The 24,395-nt window shown below is 45.7% G+C and overlaps 2 protein-coding genes across 2 annotated transcripts; both read left to right on the top strand.

Annotated features, from left to right (window-relative positions):
* The first annotated feature begins 16,453 nt into the window (after window positions 1–16,453).
* On the top strand, window positions 16,454–19,330 carry LOC123055235 (cytochrome P450 734A1). Its single transcript, XM_044479223.1, has 4 exons — window positions 16,454–17,042; window positions 17,663–17,907; window positions 18,212–18,569; window positions 18,677–19,330. The coding sequence occupies exons 1-4, from the start codon at window positions 16,539–16,541 to the stop codon at window positions 19,091–19,093; spliced, it is 1,524 nt and encodes a 507-aa protein (XP_044335158.1). The 5' UTR covers window positions 16,454–16,538; the 3' UTR covers window positions 19,094–19,330.
* A 1,874-nt stretch (window positions 19,331–21,204) lies between these two features.
* On the top strand, window positions 21,205–24,395 carry LOC123055228 (cytochrome P450 734A1). The gene is made up of 4 exons (XM_044479216.1): window positions 21,205–21,820; window positions 22,806–23,050; window positions 23,228–23,585; window positions 23,693–24,395. The coding sequence occupies exons 1-4, from the start codon at window positions 21,311–21,313 to the stop codon at window positions 24,107–24,109; spliced, it is 1,530 nt and encodes a 509-aa protein (XP_044335151.1). The 5' UTR covers window positions 21,205–21,310; the 3' UTR covers window positions 24,110–24,395.

The raw sequence follows: 24,395 nt of genomic DNA, 5'->3' as shown, positions 1-24,395 counted from the left end.
CACGATCGTCGCCAAGGCCGAGCACCTCCTCGCCGTCGTTCTTCTCGGGGCAGCACCCGGCGCGGCGGCCGTTTTCACCGAACACCCTCACATAGAGGGTCGACCCACCGTCATACTTGAAGTGGAGCATGCACCGCCTGCCCAGGCCACGCGCGCGGGCGAACGTCTGCCAGCCACGGGCCAGGGCTATGTTGCCCGCGGCAGAAGTCTCGACCGCGACCCAGGAGGCCTTGCTGCAGCAACCATCCGCCTGCAACCAGAGCACCCCTGGACCAGGGGCCGGCAGCTCATCGACAAAGAAGCGCGGAAGCTGGAGCCAGTTGCCGGTCGGGTTTTTTCGACCAAACAATGAACTCCAGCGACGCCTCCGCTGAATGGAAGCGCGGGCAGGGAGGCCTTGCCATCATCGCGCACCTCCCCCCGTCAACTGGACCGCCACGGTTGGGACGGCCCCCTCAATGTGTCGTGGCGCCGCCTCGACGGTGGGCCACGGCGGGGGTCACCGCGTGCTTGCGCGGGCGGCCGCGACCACACTTGGGCACCGGGGAACCAGGGCCCTCGCGAGGGGCCTTTCCCTTCTCGGTAGCAGAGAACTTCCTTTGAGGCGCCATCGGAGGCACTGCAAGCAATGGAGCAAGAAGGAGGAACCAAGCAAGGTAGAGATGGGCAACGGGGGCTCCCCCCTCCCCATTTATAGCAAGAGAAGGCCAACCGGCGTCTCCCACGATCACAGGTAATGATGGTTTCCCTTGCATGTCGCAGGGACTTGTCAAGTCATGCAGTCGCCGAAGCAGCGTAGGGAAGCGAAGACGCCCACATCCAATCAACTGCCATGCGTCAACCGAGGTCGCATGCTTTGGGGGCCCGCGGTGCTTCGAGCTTGACCCTTGGCTTTGCCGCGAAGCCAAGCCCGCGCACCTTGGGCCCGGGGGCTACTGTTGGCGTTCTGGGAACGGGGGTCCCCAGACTTGCCTGCCTGTGGCCCGCGGCGTGGCTAAGCCAGCAGGACGTACGGCCCTTCTTCACCAACGAAGCACCCAAGACCCTCGCGAGGGGCCAAGCCTCGTGAGGCGGACGATGCAAGACCTCCTCCGGAGTGGCCTAGCTAGGCAGGCTCACGAGGAGCAGAGATATCAAGGCAAGGCGAACCTCACGAGGTTCTTGTGACGTGAGCCGTGATGATCGACACCAGGCGTGCGCCAGCGTACACAGCGTCCTTGTTTCCTCTTTGGTGCAAAGGGGGCAAGCGCAGCCGCGAAGTACCGAGGCCTCAGGCAAAGGTTGCCATTTTGGTGCAACAAGACCAAGACCATGGACTGCAAGACGAAGGTCACCGTGGAGCCCAGAACAACGTTACCACCAGAACTTTGTGCAGGCGAAGACTACTTTTGTCAGGATAGCTTGTACTAGCTGTCCCCCTTCAAATTAGCCCGCCATTGTTGGCTCCCTTCCCGCTCGATAGTTAGGAAGAGGACCAGGGCCTCTATAAATAGGACTAGCCACCAAAGTGGAGGGGATCAGATGGGAGCTTGAGCGAGACCACCCCCACACACACAAGCTCGCCGAGCACAAGAATGCCTCAACCTCGGGAGGCCGTTCTTCCTTTGTATTGTTTATCATCAACCCAAGAGGCAATCCACCACCACACTGGAGTAGGGTCTTACACCACAACGGTGGCCCGAACCAGTATAAACCCCGTGTCCTTCTGTGTTGTGAGTTTGTCGAGTTCATCCGCGAGATCCTAGCGAGCTAGGGCGTAGATCGGTTGGAGGGACAGACTTCACACTCACCCCAGTGTTCGAACCTTACGGGTTTGCCGGGACCCCATACCCCGACAACTGCACAGGCGAAAGTTACAGGATTACAATGTTAAAGTATCGGTTCATTTTTAAAAAGGATCAACCGACCCTTGAAGGATAAGTATGCAAAGTTGAGATATTACAAAGTCCCGGTTTTTGATTGCCATCATAATCGGCCCTTGGGGGCTACTAGAGTTGGTACTCACAATTGGATTTAAGAGAGAAAAGGTTATGTAATTACCTCATAATGCTCCTTCATCAGGTTCACTAAACCGGCTTCGTAGTCACGGTTTGTGTACAGACGGTTTAAAAAACCAGAATGGAGTTCCTGGGCGTTGAGGTGAGCATAGCTTGATAAATCGATGCCCCATTTTCCTTTTTCCATAGAGGAACGTTCCTCCTTGGCTCTATGTTTTGATAATGCAACAGGATTGTCAGGGGAAGTGTGGCCAACACAAGTGATGATAACATCATCTTCCTTGTCACCGGTAATCTTCACTGGAGTTGACGGGATATCAGCAGCCTTAACCGGACTAGACGGTCCATCGTCAGTACGGACCGGGCTCGTCGGTTTATCAGCATGGTCTGCTATTTCAACTTCTACTTGTTCATCAAAATCATGATCTTGAGGGGGCGGTTCATCAAACATGGCGTCAGCATTTGGACCTTCCGGTTCTGTAGTTTGCTCCGGTTCAACAACCACATGGTCGTCAGATGGTTTGTTCGCCCGAGCCTTCTTGCCGGGTCTAGCCTTGGCTCTGAAAGGAAAAAGATGCAAGGGTTAATATAACATGCAAGTATAGAGCGTCAAGAGATTGAGTCAAAATACTTACCCAGCAACTGTCTTAAGAGGAGGGAGTTGTGTGGCTGTTGACTCGCTAGAAGACGAATGAGGTGTTCCCAGATAATTTGAATTGGATGGATTAAGAGGTTGTCGGAAATAACCTACCTTGGGATAAGAGGTATCACAAGTGGGTGAGACCTCAGGTTGATGTTTCTGAACCGGAGTGTTTGGTAAACCGGCCGAAGTGACTACTTGGCCGCTGTGCCGGGTTGTGCGGCGAGCTTCGTGCTGCTGCTTCTTCAAAAGGAATTTTGGGTCCAAGTGAGCAAGAGGGTGAGAACATTTTATTTTCCAGATTGTTTGACGGATTTTCTGTGTTGACGGAGTGTCTGAACCGGAGGGAAGAGTAATTACCTCTGCGTCATCAGCCTGGCTGCCTTCAGCGTCATCCTGATAATAATCATTGTCAATGAGGTGTATGAAAAGTGAACCAAGAGAGTCAAGTTCTACCTCTGATTCCGGATTATCAAGGTCTTCGTCGAGGTTCGGCCCGGTGGATTCAACCGCCTTCTTCTTGGTAGGCCTCTTGACCACCTTCGTTTTAGGTCGAGGGGTTTTCACCGGTTTTTCTTGAGGCTTCTTCTTCCAAAATGGGTCATCGCCCTGTTAAGAGAATTGACAAAAGTTATAAGAGATTACACAGTTAAAGATATTAAGTAAAAACATGAATCAGGCAATGCTTACAGCTGGCGGTTTATTCAAAGTGTAGTAGGGACTTAACCCAGTCCTGCTACAGATAGCCTCGGGTTCATTCAGTATCTTCTTCACAGATTCAGTAACTTCAGCTTCTGTTAGCTCAATATCAATATGACGTTGAGGGTCTTTTGAGTCACCGGTATACTCGCACATTAAACCGGGGCGACGACTTAAGGGCAATATACTCCATGAAATCCAGCAGCGAACAAAATCAACTCCTGTTAGACCATTGGTCGTAAAGGCCCTGAGCTTGGAGAGTTGTGGTACATATGTAGCCCGTTCTTTGGTAGTCAACCGTTGCGGAAATGGATGTGTGTTGGTAAGCCGGTGAGGACGGTAACCCGGCAGAGGATTTTCATCATCAGTAGAAGTATCTTTACAGTAAAACCAAGTCTGGTTCCAATCCTTAGGATGGCTATGGAGTTTTGCATGAGGAAAACTGACATCTTTTCTCTTCTGAATCGAAACACCGCCCAGTTCGGTATTGGGCCCGTCTACAAACTCAGTACGGCGGTTTAAATAGAAAAAGTCCTGGAGTAGCTCAACAGTTGGATCCTCCTGCAGGTATGCTTCACAAAATACTTGAAAGTCGCAAACATTGGACACAGAGTTCGGTCCAATGTCTTGAGGATGGATCTGGAAGTTGGCAAGCACGTCACGGAAAAACTTGGACCCGGGCAGTTTAAAGACGCGGCTCATATGATCAACAAACACTACTACTTCGCCATCTCTGGGGGTAGGAGGGTTTTCTGGACCGGGAACTCGCCACTGGATTTCACTTCGCTTCGGTAAAGCGCCCGTTCTGACGCATCCATCCAGTTGCTCTTCAGTAACCCGGGAACGGACCAAGTTACAGGCATAAAATTGTTTGGCCGTTGCAAGTGAAGAGCTGGAAAGATTAATGCCGGTTTATAATTCATGTTTGACAAATCATAAAGTGCAACAGGTTAAGAAAAAAGAATTCAAGCATGCAAAATTGTTAAACCGTAGGCTGATGCTGCTATAAAAAGTAAAGCAACGGGCGGTTTACAAGGGGACTAATGGCATATGACGGATTATTTTCTAAAAGGATAAACAGCCTACGTAGATGAGGAAGGTACAGATTTGAGGCGAAAAATGACTAAGTGAGGAAAAACAGGTTTCACAAGTTCACATTGGCATTTTGGATCTATCACTGGTCATGAAAAGGAAAAGATTTAGGATCTGCCGAGGAAACTTCCCTCCGGGAGGGGGAAATCATCACCATCGTCATCACCAACGATCCTCTCATCGGGAGTGTTGGTGATATTACTACTGGACATAAACCGGCCAGGAGAGGCCGGGTTATCCCCATGATGATTACTTTATTTGAAGCCCATGAAGACAAAGATGGTGGCGCTTCATGAAGGCCCAATGCCCAAAGGTGGGTTAAGGCATGTAGACATAAACCGACATTGATATATAACTTGTATTGTAAGATAGAAGGAGTAGAGACCGAGCCGGACACGTTTATGATTCGGCCTCGGGATTCTGTAAACCGACGTGCGTCGACCTATGTATATAAAGGGGCGGCCCGGTGGCGGTTTAGAGACAACAGACAACAACTCGAGAGCCAGGCAAAGCGGATTCGCTCCCTGGTCATCGAAACCCTAGCAATTCCATCACAACTGGAGTAGGCTTTTACCTTCATCGTAAGGGGCCGAACCAGTATAAACTCTTGCGTCCTTTGTCCACTTAAAACCCCTTTAAGCTAACCCATAGCAATGGCTCCACGACTAAGTCCTTTCACGAGGACATCTGCCGTGACAAAACCACGACAGGGAGGGGGTCAATCTCCATCAACATCTTCACCAGCACCATCTCATCTCAAACCCTAGTTCATCTCTTGTATCCAATCTTTGTATCCAAACCTCAGATTGGTACCTGTGGGTTGCTAGTAGTGTTGATTACTCCTTGTAGTTGATGCTAGTTGGTTTACTTGGTGGAAGATCATATGTTCAGATCCAATATGCATATTAATACCCCTCTGATTATGAATATGAATATGCTTTGTGAGTAGTTACGTTTGTTCCCGAGGACATGGGAGAAGTCTTGCTATTAGTAGTCATGTGAATTTGGTATTCGTTTGATATTTTAATGAGATGTATGTTGTCATCCCTCTAGTGGTGTCATGTGAACATCGACTACATGACACTTCACCATTGTTTGGGCCTAGAGGGAGGCATTGGGAAGTAATAAGTAGATGATGGGTTGCTAGAGTGACAGAAGCTTAAACCCTAGTTTATGTGTTGCTTCGTAAGGGGCTGATTTGGATCCATATGTTTCATGCTATGGTTAGGTTTACCTTAATACTTCTGTTGTAGTTGCGGATGCTTGCAATGGGGGTTAATCATAAGTGGGATGCTTGTCCAAGTAAGGACAGTACCCAAGCACCGGTCCACCCACATATCAAATTATCAAAGTACCGAACGCGAATCATATGAACGTGATGAAAACTAGCTTGACGATAATTCCCATGTGTCCTCGGGAGCGCTTTCCTTCATATAACAAAGAGTCTCTTGTGTCCCCAACACACCCAATACAATGGTAAATTGTATAGGTGCACTAGTTTGGCGAAGAGATGGTGATACAAGTGCAATATGGATGGTAGATATAGGTTTTTGTAATCTGAATATAAAAACAACAAGGTAACTAATGATAAAAGTGAGCGTAAACGGTATTGCAATGCTAGGAAACAAGGCCTAGGGTTCATACTTTCACTAGTGCAAGTTCTCTCAACCATAATAACATAATTGGATCATATAACTATCCCTCAATATGCAACAAAGAGTCACTCCAAAGTCACTAATAGCGGAGAACAAACGAAGAGATTATGATAGGGTACGAAACCACCTCAAAGTTATCCTTTCTGATCGATCTATTCAAGAGTTCGTACTAGAATAACACCTTAAGACACAAATCAACCAAAACCCTAATGTCACCTAGATACTCCAATGTCACCTCAAGTATCCGTGGGTATGATTATATGATATGCATCACACAATCTCAGATTCATCTATTCAAACAACACAAAGAACTTCAAAGAGTGCCCCAAAGTTTCTACCGGAGAGTCAAGACGAAAACATGTGCCAACCCCTATGCATAAGTTCATGAGGTCACGGAACTCACAAGTTTATCACCAAAACATACATCAAGTGGATCACATGATATCCTATTGTCACCACAGATAAGCACGTGCAAGACATACATCAAGTGTTCTCAAATCCTTAAAGACTCAATCTGATAAGATAACTTCAAAGGCAAAACTCAATTCGTCACAAGAGAGTATAGGGGGGGAAACATCATAAGATCCAAATATAATAGCAAAGCTCGCGATACATCAAGAACATACCACCTCAAGAACACGAGAGAGAGAGAGAGAGAGAGAGAGAGAGAGAGAGATCAAACACATAGCTACTAGTACATACCCTCAGCCCTGAGGATGAACTACTCCCTCCTTGTCATGGAGAGCACCGGGATGATGAAGATGACCATCGGAGAGGGATACCCCTCCGGCAGGGTGCCGAAACGGGTCTAGATTGGTTTTCGGTGGCTACGGAGGCTTCTGGCGGTGGAACTCCCGATCTATTCTGCTCCTCGGTGTTTTTAGGGTATATGGACATATATAGGCGAAAGAAGTCGGTCAGAGGAGCCACGAGGGGCCCACAAGGGTGGGGGCGCGCCCAGGGGGTAGGGCGCACCTCCCTTCCTTGTGGCTTCCTCGAAGCTTCCCTGACGTCCATTCCAAGTCTCCTGGATTGCTTTCGTTCCAAAAATAAGTTCCGTGAAGTTTCAGGCAATTGGACTCCGTTTGATTTTCCTTTTCCGCGATACTCTAAAACAAGGAAAAAACAGAAACTGGCACTGGGCACTAGGTTAATAGGTTAGTCCCAAAAATCATATAAAATAGCATATAAAACATCCAAGGTTGGTAATATAATAGCATGGAATAATACAAAATTATAGATATGTTGGAGACGTATCAGTGAGTACATACTTGGTAAGTTCTGAGAGGTAGTTGCTGGAGCACTTCATATTGGCCAGAGCCCGCCCAAAGTCAGGGAATGCGGAGGCGAGCTGTTCCTCCGGGTCGAAGTGTGGATCAGTGCCACTGACATGTGTACCTACAGGCAACCAGTAAATGGTAGAAATTAAACTGCAATTGCACAAATGATGTGAAATACTGTAAAATATGGGATGCAGCCCACCTCGGCGCCAAACAAAAGTATCGGCCATTATGACCATGTGTAAGTACATGGACAGGCATGTTAAGTACAACATGGTTAGCATCCACTAAAAATAGCAAATGGGCAGCATCTCTAGTGATATCCTGAGTCATGTATTGTAAGTTTGTTGCTGGTATTGGTGAAATTGAGCTGGACACGGTAATATTTAAACATCACACAGTGTGCAGTACTAAAATAAATAAGGCACGAACATGCTTAATACATCAACCGTACAAATCATAGCCGTTGCAAGTGGTATTGGTAAGATTTAGCTGGTCAGATCTTACCTGTTAAGTCTTGGGGGGTAGTCACTGGGGGACTTTATCTGGGCCAGAGCCTGCACCATGTCAGCGGTGGCGGCGGATGCGAGGTGTTCCTCCGGGTCAACACGCACAGCGGCCATCACGCCATGGACCGCCATCGGCTCCTGGCGGTGGGGATTTGGAGGCATGAGGATGTTCCGCATGCGCCATTTTAGCAATCAGGCCGGGGTCGTGATAGAGATCGGTGGGTTACCTGACTGGATCCGAGCAGAACGTAGATGCAGTTGAAGCTGTGGTTGCGGCGGTGGCGATTTGAGATGCCGGTAGGGGGAGGCGCGAGGGGGGATACTGAGGGTGGGGATGTGGTTGGAGGAATAAATTCTGAAATCGTGCTCCTAATGAAAATTTCGCTGCGAAACTTGAAACTTTGGCGGAGGAAATACACAACGCAGATGAAGCGCGTAAAATACTCGTGTGCGAGAAAAAGAAAGTTGGCAGATCCCGTCTCCAAAAAATGTACATGTGTACTTGATTTTTTGGGTCAATAGTACACCTGGTTTATTAGGAAACATCGCACAGGTAACTGACTTATGGGCCATTAATGCAAAAAAACGCAGACGGGTACGACACAGAAACCATGTGTTTTGTGATCTTCTAATAATTAACGCAAAAAAAACACAGGCACACATGCTAATCAACGCTCAAAGCCCTCAAAGGATGCTCTTACCAACATTGTACGTTAATACTACAAACATAAAGTACTACTGGTAATTTGCTCTAATACTACAAACTTAAACTACTTCTCACATGCTGCCATCGGGGCATGCTGGCCAGACGCCGGCGTTCTCCTTCCTGTCCTTGTAGGCGGCAGCCCAGCGTGCTTCGATCTCCGCCAAGCTCTCCTCATCACGGCGTGCAACCTCTTTTTTCTTGCGGGGCGGGACACTATTTTCTTGACTACTTTCTGCCTTTTCCGCTCCTTCTGTGCGGCTTTGGCCGTCTCTAGATCCACCACCCACTCGGCCATGGCAGCCTTGAAGTCTGCGCATGTAACTGTCTGGCCGCCACCGGCGATGAACTCGGCGTGACGAGATGCCATCGCTTCCTTACCATGTGTGCGGTAGCGGGCGGCAAGGAACGCGGCGCGGCGGGATGCCATCGCTTCCTTGCCAGTTACTGTGCGCCGCGATGCCATGGACGACATCTGGAGAGAGCTCTGGGACGTTATGACCCACAAGTGTAGGGGATCTATCGCAGACTTTTCAATAAGTAAGAGTGTTGAACCCAACGAGGAGCAGAAGGAAATGATAAGCAATTTTCAGTAAGGTATTCTCTGCAAGCACTGAAATTGTCAGTAACAGACAGTTTTGTGATAAGGTAATTTGTAACGAGTAGCAAGTAATAAAAGTAAATAAGGTGCAACAAGATGGCACAATCCTTTTTGTAGCAAAGGATAAGCCTGGACAAACTCTTATATGAAGGAAAGCGTTCCCGAGGACACATGGGAATTATCGTCAAGCTAGTTTTCATCACGTTCATATGATTCGCGTTCGGTACTTTGATAATTTGATATGTGGGTGGACCTTACTTGGACAAGCATCCCACTCTTTGTTATTTGGTTGCAGGGTTTCTTGAGAGAGACCATCTTCATCCTACGCCTCCCACGGATTGATAAAGCTTAGGTCATCCACTTGAGGGAAATTTGCTACTGTCCTACAAACCTCTGCACTTGGAGGCCCAACAACGTCTACAAGAAGAAGATTGTGTAGTAGACATCACTCACCAGTTCAATCTTACCAATACCAGTTGCAATTAATGGCTATGTTCTGTATGGTCGATGTATTAAGCATGTTCTAGTAAACATGCCTAACACGTTTTTGCTACTTTCCCTACCTTTTTATAGACATCTGGGCCATTCTCTGCTCTGGCAGCACCTGCCTTGTGATGTTTAACTATGCCAATTGCATTTTTATTAGTACCGGTTTCAATGTCTATTAAGCCTGTTGCAATTAACAGCTGGATCCATTTTTAAACAGTTGTATTTCAATGGCTATAAACTTACAAAACATGACTTAGGATGTTGTTAAGCCTGTTGCAATTAACAGTTGTATCCATTTTTTAATCTTTCCATTCGCTACCATGCTACTCTCCGCAATGAAGATATACTAGATATGTTGCCCATTTGCTATTTTTGGTGGATGCTAACCCCGTTCTACTTAACATGCATGTCCATGTACTTACGCAGGGTCATAACGGCCGATGCTGTTGTTTGCTGTCGAGGTTAGCTACATCCCATGTCTTCCAGTATTTCACATCATTTGTGTAATTACAGTTTAACTTCTATCATTTATTGGTTGTCTGTAGGTACACATGTCAGTGGCACTGCTCCACGCTTCAACTAGGAGGAACAACTTGCCTTCGCCGCCGCTGACTTTGGGCGGGCTCTGGCCAAGATGAAGCGCCCCTGCAACTACTTCTCAGGACTTACCAAGTATGTACTCACCAGTTCAATCTTACCAATACCAGTTGCAATTAATGACTATGTTTTGTACGATCGATGTATTAAGCATGTTATAGTAAACATGCCTAACACGTTTTAACTATTTCCCTACCTTTTTATAAACAACTGGGCCATTATCTGCTCTGGCAGCACCTGCCCTGTGATATTTAACTCTGCCAATTGCATTCTTATCAGTACCGGTTTCAATGGCCATTAAGTCTGTTGCAATTAACAGTTGTATCCATTTTTAAAAAGTTGTATTTCAATGGCTACAAACTTACAAAACATGAATTAGGATGTTGTTAAGCTTGTTGCAATTAACAACTGTATCCATTTTTTAATCCGTCCCTTTGCTACCGTGCTACTCTTTTGAAATGAAGATGTCACTACAGATATTGTCGTTTTATTACCATTTTCTATTTTTGGTGGATGTTAACCATATTGTAGTTAATATTAGCTTTCCATATACTTACACAGGGCTACAATGGGCGATGCTATTGTTTGCCGTCGAGGTTAACTGCATCCCATGTCTTATACACCATCTATTCCTAAATATAAGTATTTTTAGAGATTCTAATATAGACTACATAAGAAGCAAAATGAGTGAATCTAGATTTTAATCTAAACTATATCTATAATTCTATATACATCTGTATGTAGTTCATATTGAAATCTCAAAAAAAAATACTTGTACTTAGGAACATAGGTAGTTGTATTTTACATCATTTGTGCAATCTCAGTTTAGCTTCTAACATTTACTAGTTGCTTGTAGGTATATATATGAGCGGTACTGATCCACAATTAGATCCCTTTTGCGTATGGGGCAATGAGATATTCATGAACAAGCGTCAAGTGAGGAAACTAAGAAAGATTGTTAGGCGAAAGAAACGGGTGATTGGAATTAAGCTCTTTATTTACACTTTGTTGAAGACAACAATGAACTTTAGGATGGTAAGTAATGCGTTGCCTTTTCTCCTGCCCACAATAAGTTACTCTATTGGACCTCAGTATCTAATATTTTTCTTTTTTCAGTGGTTTTCGAAGCTATTTACTGATGATTACCTTGCAAACTACATGACCGGAGTGGAGGCAACTAAGGTTAAATTATATAATTCATGCTACCATGATAATGTTCTAGAAGTCTTTCTAAAGGCGGTGAAGGATGAGCGGGCGATCCTCACAAGGGGTTGGATAAAAGTGGTTCGTGCCTATGGCATGCAGGAAGGCACACTATGGGCATTCCTCTTCTTCAACACCGTCGGCAGTCAAAATGATTTACACTTGTCTCTTCACCTTTACCGCCTTTAAATATTATGGTTCATCATAGTTAATTGCTGCCTAATTCTGTAATTACTGAACATATTGTATTGGCAATTTTATTTATGGATTCGTTGTTGAACCATTGTGCTGAGAATTTGAATTGCACGTTTCATATTTCAAAATTTTCAATTCGGATAATAAATTATAGGGAACTTTGCAAATGGTTCTGACAGTAAAAGCGCTTGTGATGGATAGCCCAATGCCACACAGTTTTCTAAATCAAATCGTGTGTGATATAGTTAATGAAAGCAAACAATTAACCATGGTAGAGCGTCTGTGGTAGTTACACATTTCACACACGAGCGTATACATAAAACTGTGTGGGATGTACATACGAATGGAAACGTTTTCCCTGGATTGACTGTGTGGGATTTACATAAGAACGAAAACATATTCCTTGGATTGGCTATGTGTGATATACATACGAACGGAAATATTTTTCTAGAATTCACCGTGTGGGATGCACATACCTACGGAAATGTTTTTCTCGGATTACCGTGTGGGATGTACATACCTACGGAAATGATTGGGTTTCGATGCCTCGCCCGATCGCACACGGCCCCAACCTGTGTCCCAGGAGGGCCTATCCTCGACGAATTCTGGGTCGTGTGGGAAGGACCCCCCTATCGCCCACACTCACTTGGCGACGGTTTTAAATACCGTCACGGAAAGGGGTTAAAAACTGTTTGTATAGCACCGACGCATACCAATGGAGGGTACGTAGACACACTCTCCCCCTCTTGTTATCATGCATCTCCTAGATAGATCTTACGTGAGCGTAGGAATTTTTTTTAAATTACATGCTACGTTCCCCAACAACTGCGACTATCGTCAGCCGCATGGATGAGACGCATCAGGCCCGTCCTTTTGACTTTGGGCGCCGATGAGGCGCGCCATCCCCCAAGATCGTCAACAGTGGCAGCCGAAGATTCACCTACTCGGCGTGCTTCTACAGGGGCGTCCTATAGCTACCAACTCGGTACGCCCTGTCGTGTCGGGACGGTACAGACAGGCCTCACTTCTTCCCTTTGTTTATACCGAACTCGTGGCAACTCCTCGCTGCTATAAGGAAAGGACCGAAGCAGTATAAATAGAAAAATACTAAAACCTAGCAGGTCGACTCATTCTCAACATACCACACACATTGTAACTAGTTCTTAGTGAACACAACAATATCATCCTTAGGTAGTAGTAGGGTATTACACCTCTACGGTGGACTGAACATGGGTATCTCCGGTGTGCTTTACCTTCTGTCATCTACTCTCCGGCAAATAATGCCCTTGGTCACGTAGCGTGTCCAGCCCTCGACCGAACTCACAAAGGGTTCTTGCACACAACCCAATGTCTGGTTCCTAGACACCAACGGGTGTATATAGACATTTTTATTTCAAATTTATGATTTTTTTTCAAAATCCAAGAACCTTTTCAAGTGTGGGAAACCTTTTCAAATTCATGAACTTTTTCAACTTCATGAACTTATTGTTCAAATTCACAAACGTTCTTCAAATTGGTGAACATTTTTTAATTTTACCAAGTTTTTCAAATTTGCAAACCTTTCATAATTTGTGAACTTTTTTTGGAGTTAATGAACCTTTTAAATTAGTAGAAAAATGTAATCAAAATTTTAAACCAGTAGTGTTTTTTCATAGTACATTTGTTTGAGAATCTTTTTCACGGTACATGGTCACAAGGAAAAAACACTGGCGAGCATCCCGACTAGGGACGGATGGAACGGTTGGTCTTCCCGTGAAAACTGGCGAGCATCCCGACTAGGGGCTGACCGCCAGCCAAGTAGGGCCTCGTTGGTGCCTTATGCGCCAGTTTTCACGGGAAGAAGCTTCCAGCCAAGTTTTTGTTCTGTTTTTCTGGAATGGTTTTTGTTTGGTTTTATTCTGTTTTTTTCTTTTTGCTTTTTCCCTTACCTTTTAATTTTGTTTTTTGTTTTCCTTTTTTAATAATTTTTAATTTTCCATTGTTTCTTTTTATTTCCTTTTCCTTTTTCATTTTACATATGTGTGAACATTTTTCAAATTTATGAACCTTTTTAACTTTTTAAAATCAGTAAACTTTTTTCAAATGCATGAATATATTCAAATTCATAAATCTTTTGACAATTTGCGAATATTTTTTACAAGTGCGCGAACTTTTTCAAATATGTGGTCTTTTTTTTCAAAATCAATGAACTTTTTTCAAATCTGTGAATTTTTTATCTTTGATAGTAAGCTATGATCTTTCTTCTCTCTCTCTCCCTCTCTCTCTCTTGAAATTCCAACAAAGCGACTCTGAACCTAAGACCGGGTCGTGGGATGTCTTTTGATATTCTAAACTAAGAAAAACACAATTGAATTTATTTTTACATCCCTATGATAGGAAACGAAAGAAAATGTGGAGCTTAAGCCGATTCCATTGCGGAAAGAAAAGAGGCTCTCCCATTCCCATCTGATATGTCAAAAGCAATTGACTAATAAGGGGAACCAACCAATCGAATTCGATTGATTATGTCACTTCGCATTACTATAAAAGGGCAACAACTTTCTACTAAAATAAAAATCCCGAAACTATTTTTAAATTCCTGATTTTTTTAAAAAAATGATGAACATTTTTCAAATTCTCGATTCTTTTCGAAACAAACGGACTTTTTTCAAGTTCTTATTTTTTTCAAAATCGCAAACTTTTTTAGTTCATGTACATTTTGAATTTGTGATCTTCTTTCAAACACGTGTTTTTTAATTCATGATATTTTCATATTATTTGATTTTCTCATTTTTGCAGTTTTTTTCAAAAAGTTAATGGTTGACTGATCAAATGGTCAACAGTTGATTGAGCCAATTAGGTGCGCCCATGCAGGTCCAGCTAGGCGAGCGACATGGCTCGATGGGAGTTCAGATCACCGATCAGATTGGTTTCGGCATGAACTTGGTGTCGGGATAGCTGTTCGTCTTTAGCATTGCCACCTTCGTCATCGGCTCGACTGGCTACCTCGGCAAGGTCGAGATCTTCGCTCTAGGCCAGATCGTAAGATTCGAAAACATGGAGTACGTCACGAACTGCCGCGGAGATCTGATCTTCCAGGGTTTGGCATCTAGCCACATCCAAGAGCAGGAGGAGCTGGTTCTCCCGATCATGATGTCAGATTGGATCTCGGAGCTACCGGAAGATGTCAATTTTTTCGACCCACCTACCACCCATCTCATCGCCAATATCGATGACCTTGAGGGAGCCACCTGACAGTGATGTGAGTAGTATATCATTCCTAGCAAGTCGTATATAACACCCGACAGTGATGAGGGGTCAGCGTTATTCGACGACTGTAGTAGTGTGTGTCTACATGCTGGTCCTCCGCCACCCCCTCACCATTCTCTGCTTAAGGCCACCCCATCTCATGCCGCCAACAACATCTCCTGCTCTATAGCCTTCTCCATTGCCCACCTCTCTCTGATTGTTGTTGCTGCAAACGAAGATGTCGATGAAGCTAGGAAGAATGGCCTCCTTAAGCAACTTGGTCCATTTGGCAACTTCCCTTATATATTCCCCAGCAATCGTCGAGGAGCTGGACCCCCCCCCCCCTGAACGCATGGAGCTCCCCATGAGAAGTCGGAACACAACGCGGAGCTGGATTTGGTGAGGGTAGGAAACTTTCAAACGGAGCCTACATGTACATATCCAGGAGCAATATAGTGCACCAGCCGCGGCCACACCACCGCCACCCCGGCCGCATCACTTTTCTCGTGTTTGCGTGCTGGTCTTCCGCCACCCCATCGCCTCCCTCTCCTTGAGGCCGCCTTGTCTTGCGCCTGCACCAACATCTCCCGCTCTCTAGCCTCCTTGCATCACATATACCTAGTTGACGTTACTGCGAAGGAAGAAGCCGCTGAAGCCAGGAATGACGACCTCATTGTGCACCTTGGTCCATTCGGTAACTTCCCTGATATCTTCACTAACCACCGTCGAGGAGCTGGACTTGTCTCCTGAACTCATTGAGCTCCTCGTGAGAAGCCGAAACACAACGTGTAGCCGGATTTGGTGAAGCTGGGCGACTTCCAAATGGAGCCTACATGTAATATCGAGGGCAATATGGTTCTTTCCGGAGCTTGTAAGGGCATGAGCTATGGAGGCTATAAGAAGCACTAGCCCCAACCAATCCATGATGATAAAAGAGTCATGAAACCACCATGTGTAATAGTAATAAATACAGTTTTGCTAAATCACATCTAGATGTGCCATAAGTATTGCACATCTGAGTCCTATATTATTGATTTTACGTTGAGATTCGTGTGGATATTTTCTTTTTCTTTTTTTCCTCTCTGTGCTTAATTCATTCACTTAGATGTGCAATAACTAGAGCACATCTAGATGTGCCCTAGATACACCCAAATAAATAATCTCACCCGATGCTGCACCCCCTCATCGGCCCCACCTCTCTCTCTCTCTTTTTCTCTACATTTTTATTTGTCTCTCCCACTTATTCCAAAACTGCATGGGATGCATCTAGTTTGCCATGGTGTGTATGCGAGTAACAAGGAAAAATGAAACGTTTTCGATAAAAGACATTTTATTAACTTAAAATGTAGCATCAAAGGTACCAAAAGACAAAACAAAAACGTCGCAGTTAACTTTTGTGAAAGAAGAGACGGCCTCTTCTGCATGCATCTGTTTTCCTCTGCAAGCAGCCATTCGAGAAGTTCTGGACCAAGCGAGCCGGCGGCCACCGATGGCCGACGGCCATGCTCTGTGGATAAAGACAAGGAAAATCAGTAAAAAAAGAATAGGTGAAACGACAATCAGCTCGATGGCAAATTTGCGAAGCGGCGGTGGCAAATGTGCCAAGTGGCAAATATCAAATTTCTCCAGAGAAACTCCAAGCAGTAAGCAATGGCCGCCCTCGCCGCGCTTCTCCTCGCGGCCCTACTCGCCGCGCTCGCGTACCTGCTCCGCCTGCTCCGCTCCCTCGTGTGGGTCCCGCACCGCCTGGAGCGCCGCCTGCGCCGGCAGGGCATCCGGGGGCCCCCGCGCAGCCTGCTCTACGGCAACGCGGCCGAGTACGGCGCGCTGATCGCCGCCCATTCCGCGCCGCTGGCCTCCTTCCACCACGCCTTCGTCGGCCGCGCCGCGCCGGAATACCGCGACTGGGCGGCGCAGTACGGCCGCCCGTTCGTGTTCTGGTTCGGGCCCCGGCCGCGGCTGGTGGTCTCCGGCCCGGAGGTCGCCAAGGCCGTGCTGACCGACTCCACGGGGGCCTTCAGAAAGGGTTCCGGGAGCAACGTCAACCCGCTCTCTCGGCAGCTCCTCGGCGAGGGGCTGGTGGCCCTCACCGGGGAGAAGTGGGCGCACCACCGCCGTGTGATATCGCCCGCCTTCAACATGGAGAGAATCAAGGTGTGGATGCGTTTCCTCAATTTGAATAGAAACATACTTAGACGATTTATCTTCACATCATGCTAAATGGTAGCAGCTTACCTAGCGATTTCAACCTACCTAAACAAGATCCTCAGATATATGTAAGTCTCGCTAAATCTTTGTTGCTATGATCCAGGCGTAGGGTGTGAAATTTCGGATCAGGGCACCCATCTCTTTACGAAACTATCGGACTTTTTTAATTAGTTTGAACTTGGTGCTGTTATTGAAGGGGACCGTGTACACACTTATTTCAAGCAATTCCTTCTGAACATTCTTTCTGCTCACTTTTAGTTGGACTTCTATCAGTGTGTCTGAATATTTGTAATGAACTTATCTGAATAGTTGATCCTCAAAAAAAAACTGAATAGTTTAACAAACACCAAATGGTTGTATATTGATTGGAAACATTTGTTATTGAAATTCAACCATCTGCATGACTAGTTATTTCACTCAGAATTTGAAGCTGGCAGAAGCTAACCTGTGGTGTCCATGTTTCTTCTTTCTATTAACATGCTGATGGGATCAACAATTGTGATGTAGATAATGCACTAAATCAGATATATAGTTTACCACTAAATTCATTTCTGGATTTTTCGTAGGGTTGGATTCCAGAAATATCAGCTATCACTTCATCCATGCTGGATAAATGGGAAGTTCAAGGAGAAACCCGCGCTGAGTTTGAGATTGATGTAAATAAAGAATTCCACACTTTGAGTGCAGATGTCATTTCTTGTATAGCATTTGGAAGTAGCTACGAGGAAGGAAAGCGAATTTTTCAATTGCAAGATGAACAGGTACAACTTGCACTCCTTGCAATGAGAACCTTCTACTTTCCTGGATTCAGGTGAGATAGACTCGTACACTTTGGGTCACCATTTATTCTCCATCAGTAAACGTATACTCCCTCCGTCCGAAAAAGCTTGTCTCTCAACTGGATGTATCTAGCACCAAGTTAGTGCTAGATACATCCATGTGAGGGACAAGCTTGGGACAAGTTTTTTCGGACGGAGGGAGTAGTTCCTATCACATGTTTCTTCATTTTTACATTGGAAAAATTATTTGCCCCACTCTGTTGTTGGTTGTTACTCTTGCTCTTCAATCAAATGCTACAGTTGAGGGAAAAAGATTGTGACCTTCTTCGCTCTTAGGTTTGTGCCCACAAAGAAGAACCAAAGAAGGCATAGCCTAAACAAGGAAATCCGAAATTCTTTGCGCAGATTGATTGAGATAAATCGAAAGAAGTGTGAAGATTCCAAAAATTTGCTTGGCTTGATGCTATCAGCCAGCAAAACTGACACTGAGTTTAAAATGGGAATCGAAGAGATCATTGATGAGTGCAAAACATTTTACTTTGCCGGTAAAGAAACAACTGCAAATTTATTGACATGGGCAACACTTCTGCTGGCATTGTGTAAAGAATGGCAACACAAGGCCCGAGATGAAGTCTTGCAAGTGTGTGGCAAGAACGAGCACCCAAATGCGGAAACCTTGAGCAGTCTCAAAATTGTGAGCCCTATTAATTTGAACGAATAGTACAGTTTTTTATATTCTTGATGATATCTCCTTATCGGGACATAGCGAGTAACACTTCGGTGATGTTGGCATGATATCAGGTAAATATGGTGTTGAAGGAGACCCTCAGGCTGTACCCTCCAGCTCTGTTCGTCAACAGGACGGTCAGTAGGGATGTGAAGCTAGGCAAACTCGACATCCCTGCGGGCACACAGCTCAATCTGCCTATTATTGAGATGCACCATGATGTCAACATATGGGGAGCTAATGCGGATGAGTTTGATCCATCGAGGTTTGCAGATGGCAAGAGCTATCACCTCGGCGCGTACTTCCCCTTTGGGATTGGCCCTGCCATCTGTGTTGGCCAGAATCTCACGATGGTTGAGGCAAAGCTGGCGCTTGCAATGGTCCTCCAACGCTTTGCGTTTGATGTCTCGCCGTCCTATGTTCATGCGCCGATGATGGCGATGACCCTCCAACCCGAGTACGGTGCTCAAGTTCTTGTCCACAAGATCTAAGCCTTCTGTGGCGCTGTATCTGGAATCGGGAGGTGTGACAGCAAGGTATATGTGAATGTTACGTCTCCGGTCTCCTGTATCCCTGTGGATTTTGAGCAACTTGTAAGAGGAGGTTGCCAACTTGTCTGAAGTTTGTCCTGAAAGTCAGAAAGTGTGTATAGAAAGTATATGCTTTGCGACAGTAAATCATCATATTCCTCTAGATTTTTTGTATCACCTTGTTTTCCTCCTAAATCAGTTCAAGTTGTTCGTCGATTCAAAAATTATGATTAAGTTGTTACACATAATGGTCCGTCCAGTTGTCGAAAAGAAGTACCCTACGAGTCATACCAGTTTTTACAAGAGGGGGAACAGGAGCAGGACAATAGCAATTCTGAAGATGATCAGATTAGCAATACAAGTCCATAGAACAATGCTTCTCGTGTGCTTCTAGATTTGTGCAACAGCCCTCCGCTTTGGAAAATATACTCAGGACTCAGGAGGAAATTCCGCAAATAATAAAGGACTTCATTACAAATATAAAGTTGGTGTTGGAAATATTAGCAGTTTATTGATTAACCTAATCCACGAGTAAACAATAACCATGGCAATCACAGTATGCAACTCATACCGATACCTAAGCATGTGAGCACGTACAGTACATAAAATCGAAACATCTATGAACACAACATATACAACTAGCACATGAAAGAGATAAATGAGGGATGAACAAATCATACCCTCCGGTTGGCCAGGCCAACGCGGCGGCGGCGGCAGCCTCAGAGTCCGTGGCCTTCTTCTTGGCGGCGGCGGCGGCGGCCATGGTGTCGATGCAGGGTAAGCAGAGGAGGATGGAGGGGGACGGATCAGGAGCAGTCGACAAGGTTCCGGAGGCACCTACTCTCCTGACCAGGGATCATCGGAAGCAGCATAGAGAGAGGAACGATAGATAACGACTAGGGTTATGCATAAGGGAGTGGCAAAAATAAGGCTCGGCCCATTCCAGCCCGCGTTGAGGCGAGGCGGGCGGCGTAGGAGGAGAAGCGCGCGTGTACAACTCCTCTTTCCAAGCTCAAATGGCATATGGAGAGCAGCTCTTACTCCACTAGCAATATGGTACTAAACTTCACACCATTTATCATGCACCTAAATAGGCTTTAGAGATTAACCAGTGATTATTGTCTTATATGAGCCAAAGCCCATCTATAATCCAACAGTTGGCAATCAATCTTTTTTGTGTTAATTTATTTTGTCAGCAAGTTGCGGTCCTTATAAACTAAAATTTTCATCCTCAAACCAATTAAATTTATTATAAAAAACGTTTGATTTACCATGCTTAAAATCAGATGTCAGATTTTTAGCATTAGTAGTAGGCTATAAATAAACGATTTAGCTACACTTCAGTCGACTGAGCCGACTTTGGGTCAGTCGATTTTTAGGGGGACAGGGGGAGGGGGGAGGGGGAGGGGGCGAGGGGCTCGCCGGAGGGAAGGAAGAACTAGCCGCAACGGGAAGGGGGGCTTGCCAAAGAGGCTATCCTAGTATCTATTTTAGGGTTCAGGGTGAGGTGGTGGGGAGGCGGTGGCGTGGGGATTCGCCGGAGAAAAAGCTTGATGCGGGGGGGGGGGGGGGGGGGGCTAGAGGGATGGTCGGGACGGTGAAGAGTGGTTTCGGGAAGGGCGGGGCGGCGCGGGAGGGCCGCCGGCCGCGAGCGGTGGTGGCTGGCGGCTCAAGGGGGTGGAGATTGAGGGCTCATTTGGTTTGGAGGAAATCTAAACGTAGGAATTTAGAGTAGTATAAGAATTTGATAGGATGACACTTGCCACCCTAAGGAATTGACTTGTCTCGTTCCTACACGCAAAATGAGTTTTGAGTGGATGCGTAGTTTTCTCTAAAAGTATAGAAAATGAGTAGTATTCCTACGAAATTCCTTTACGCATTTTCTACAAAACCGAATGCATATATAGAAAAAATTTCTCTGGAATCCTTGTTTTCATGTTTTTCTTATAAAAATCCTTCAAATCGAATGAGGCCTGAAAAAGAATTGTGGGCCTTTGGTTTAACATCCAATGGCTGACTGACCATAAATGAAAAAGTCAGCTGACTGATTTCCAGCCATTCCCATAAATGAAACGAGCAGAAAGAGTGGCTGGCTTCGTCGGAGACTCGGAGTCAACCTTCTTCTCTGTCAGGGGCTCGGAGCCAAACCCCATTGCAGGAATCGCCAAGCAGCAAACAATGGGCAGCCCTGCCGCCATCCTCCTCGCCGTGCTACTCGCCGTGCTCGCATACGTGCTTCGCGTGCTCCGCAGCCTCGTGTGGGTCCCGCACCGACTGGAGCGCCGCCTGCGGCGGCAGGGCATCCGGGGGCCTCCGCGCAGGCTCATCTCCGGAAACGGGGCCGACTACGGCGCCCTTCTCGCCGCCGCCCAGTCCAAGCCGCTCGCCTCCTTCCACCACGCCATCGTCGGCCGCGTCGCGCCGCACTACCGCGAGTGGGCGGCGCGGTACGGCCGGCCGTTTGTGTTCTGGTTCGGGCCCCGGTCGTGGCTGGTGTTCTCCAGCCCGGAAGTCGCCAAGGCCGCGCTGAACGACTCCACGGGGACCTTCGATAAGGCTGGCAACGGCGGCGGCGGCAACCCGCTCGCTCGGCAGCTCATCGGCGAGGGGCTGGTGGGGCTCACCGGGGAGAAGTGGGCGCACCACCGCCGCGTGATCTCGCCCGCCTTCAACATGGAGAGGGTCAAGGTGAGGAGGCGTTTTCTGAATTCAAATTGAAGCATAAAAAATTAAAAATTGGTGATTTCGCTTGTAAATCATACTTTTTTTTTCGAGTAACTTGTAAATCATACTAAATGGTACTAGCAACCTGACTAGCGATTTCAGCACATAATCTTGGTTGCTCTGATAATCGTTGTTGTGCCATCACTTTTTCAGTGAAATCTTTATTAGACGGAAGGCAGGCTGTGTCCTCTTTATAAAGCCCCAAACGGCCAAGGTAGCAAAGTTTACAAGACAACTAAAACGAATAGGAAAAAAAAGATAAACTACATCAGTTTTAGCAATACAAGTCCATAGACCACAGAACAATAGATAAACAGCAGATCCTCGCAAAGCAACATGCACGCTAAGCTGAAATATATGTTGAACGCTGACGTTCAGCAAGACAAGCTTGATCTTCTGAATGCTATTCAACAATTGGGAACTCTTCTCATAGGGCCAATGAAAAGATCCAAATCTTTGCCCAGAGCCCTTTACCATTCTGCGATAATTTTCCAAATTCATTTTCAGTGAAATCAGGGTATCATTTAACCCTTTACAGAACTACAGTATTTATCTTTTCACTGGTATGAGTTTGGTGTTATCAGTGAAGAAGCCGCAATTCCTTTCTGAAAATTGACATTCTTTCTGCTAACATTGATTTGACTTCAATCAACGTGTCTAATATTTGGAATGGAGTTTATCTGAATGGGTTAACATATATGCAAATGGTTGTATATTGATTGTTAACTTTGTAACTGAAATTAAACCATTGGCACTAGCAGTTATTTCATGCACAAATTGTCGCTGGCAGAAGCTATTGGAGTAGTTCATCATCTATGATGTCTTTGGTCCTTTATTTATTTTTGGATAATCTATGTTTCTTGTTTCTAGTACATGTTATTGATGTGATCAACAGGTGTGTTCTAGATAACATCGTTAGCAAAATAAACTCATTCTGGATTCTTTGTAGGGCTGGATACCAGAAATGTCAGCAATTGCCTCATCCATGCTGGATAAATGGGAAGTCCAAGGAGGAACCCACACTGAGTTTGAGATTGATGCAAGTAAAGAATTCCAAACTTTGAGTTCTGATGTCATTTCCTGTGTGGCATTTGGAAGTAGCTACGAGGAAGGAAAGCGGATTTTTCAATTGCAAGAAGAACAGATAAAACTAGCCCTCATTGCAATGAGAACCTTCTACTTTCCTGGATTCAGGTGAGATCAACTCCTAGACTCAATATGGGTCACTATTTCCTCTATCACAATTAGTTTCTCCAAGTTATTCCTTTACTTTTAAATTATAAAAAAGTTTGCTTCTCTCTGTAGCCATTCATGCTCTTCAATCAAACATTGCAGTTGAGGGAAAAAGAATATGACCTCTTTATTTCTTAGGTTTGTACCGACAAAGAAGAACCGAAGAAGGCATAGCCTAAACCAGGAAATCCGAAGTTCTCTGCGGAAATTGATTGAGACCAATGGAAGGAAGTGTGAGGACTCCAAAAATTTGCTTGGCTTGATGCTATCAGCCAGCAAAACTGACAACGAGTTCAAAATGGGAATCGAAGAGATCATTGATGAGTGCAAGACATTTTACTTTGCTGGTAAGGAAACAACCGCAAATTTGTTGACATGGGCAACACTTCTGCTGGCATTGCATAAAGAATGGCAAGACAAAGCCCGCGACGAAGTCTATCAAGTGTGTGGCAAGCACAAGCACCCAAACGCGGAAAATCTGAGCAGTCTCAAAATTGTGAGCCTTATTTATTTGGATAAATACTACAGCTTTTTATATTCTTGATGATATCTCCTTATCGGGACATAGCGAGTAACACTCTGGTGATGTTGGCATGATATCAGGTAAATATGGTGTTGAAGGAGACCCTCAGGCTGTATCCTCCAGCTCTGTTCGTTAACAGGACAGTCACTAGGGATGTGAAGCTGGGCAAACTCGACATCCCTGCAGGCACGCAGCTCAATCTGCCTATTATTGACATTCACCATGATGTCGACATATGGGGAGCTAATGCGGAGGAGTTCGATCCATCGAGGTTTGCAGATGGCAAGAGCTACCACCTTGGCGCGTACTTCCCCTTTGGGATTGGCCCTGCCATCTGTGTTGGGCAGAATCTCGCGATGGTTGAGGCAAAGCTGGCGCTTGCAATGGTCCTCCAACGGTTTGCGCTTGATGTCTCGACGTCCTATGTTCATGCGCCGATGAAGGTGATGACCCTCCAACCCCAGTACGGTGCTCAACTTCTTGTCCACAAGATCTGAACCTTGTGTGGTGCTGTCTATGGAGTTGGGAGGTTTGGCAGCAAGGTATATGTGAATGTGATGTCCCCGCGTCTCCTGTATCTCTGTTGACAACTTGTCCGAAGTTTGTCCTGAAAATGTGTACAGAAAGTAGTATATGCTTCGCGACAGTAAATCAGTCATATTCCTCTGCATCTTTTGTATCACCTAGTTTTGTACTCCTACCTAAATCAGTTCAAGTTGTTTGTCAATTCAAAAACTATGGTGAAGTTGTGACACCTAATCGTCCGTCCAGTTGTGAAAAGAA

This window comes from Triticum aestivum, chromosome 1A (assembly GCF_018294505.1).
Source record: "Triticum aestivum cultivar Chinese Spring chromosome 1A, IWGSC CS RefSeq v2.1, whole genome shotgun sequence".
In the NCBI taxonomy this organism is placed as follows: Eukaryota; Viridiplantae; Streptophyta; class Magnoliopsida; order Poales; family Poaceae; genus Triticum; species Triticum aestivum.
This window is presented reverse-complemented; position numbering and strand designations above follow the sequence as displayed.

What these genes read in the sequence shown, in the direction of transcription:
- LOC123055235 (XM_044479223.1), top strand. Translation starts at nt 16,539, where the DNA reads ATGGCCGCCCTCGCCGCGCTTCTCCTCGCGGCCCTACTCGCCGCGCTC. An exon ending in TCAACATGGAGAGAATCAAG is followed by an intron (nt 17,043 to 17,662) that starts GTGTGGATGCGT and finishes GATTTTTCGTAG; the next exon opens with GGTTGGATTCCAGAAATATC. An exon ending in CCTTGAGCAGTCTCAAAATT is followed by an intron (nt 18,570 to 18,676) that starts GTGAGCCCTATT and finishes GCATGATATCAG; the next exon opens with GTAAATATGGTGTTGAAGGA.
- LOC123055228 (XM_044479216.1), top strand. Translation starts at nt 21,311, where the DNA reads ATGGGCAGCCCTGCCGCCATCCTCCTCGCCGTGCTACTCGCCGTGCTC. An exon ending in TTCTACTTTCCTGGATTCAG is followed by an intron (nt 23,051 to 23,227) that starts GTGAGATCAACT and finishes TTTATTTCTTAG; the next exon opens with GTTTGTACCGACAAAGAAGA. An exon ending in ATCTGAGCAGTCTCAAAATT is followed by an intron (nt 23,586 to 23,692) that starts GTGAGCCTTATT and finishes GCATGATATCAG; the next exon opens with GTAAATATGGTGTTGAAGGA.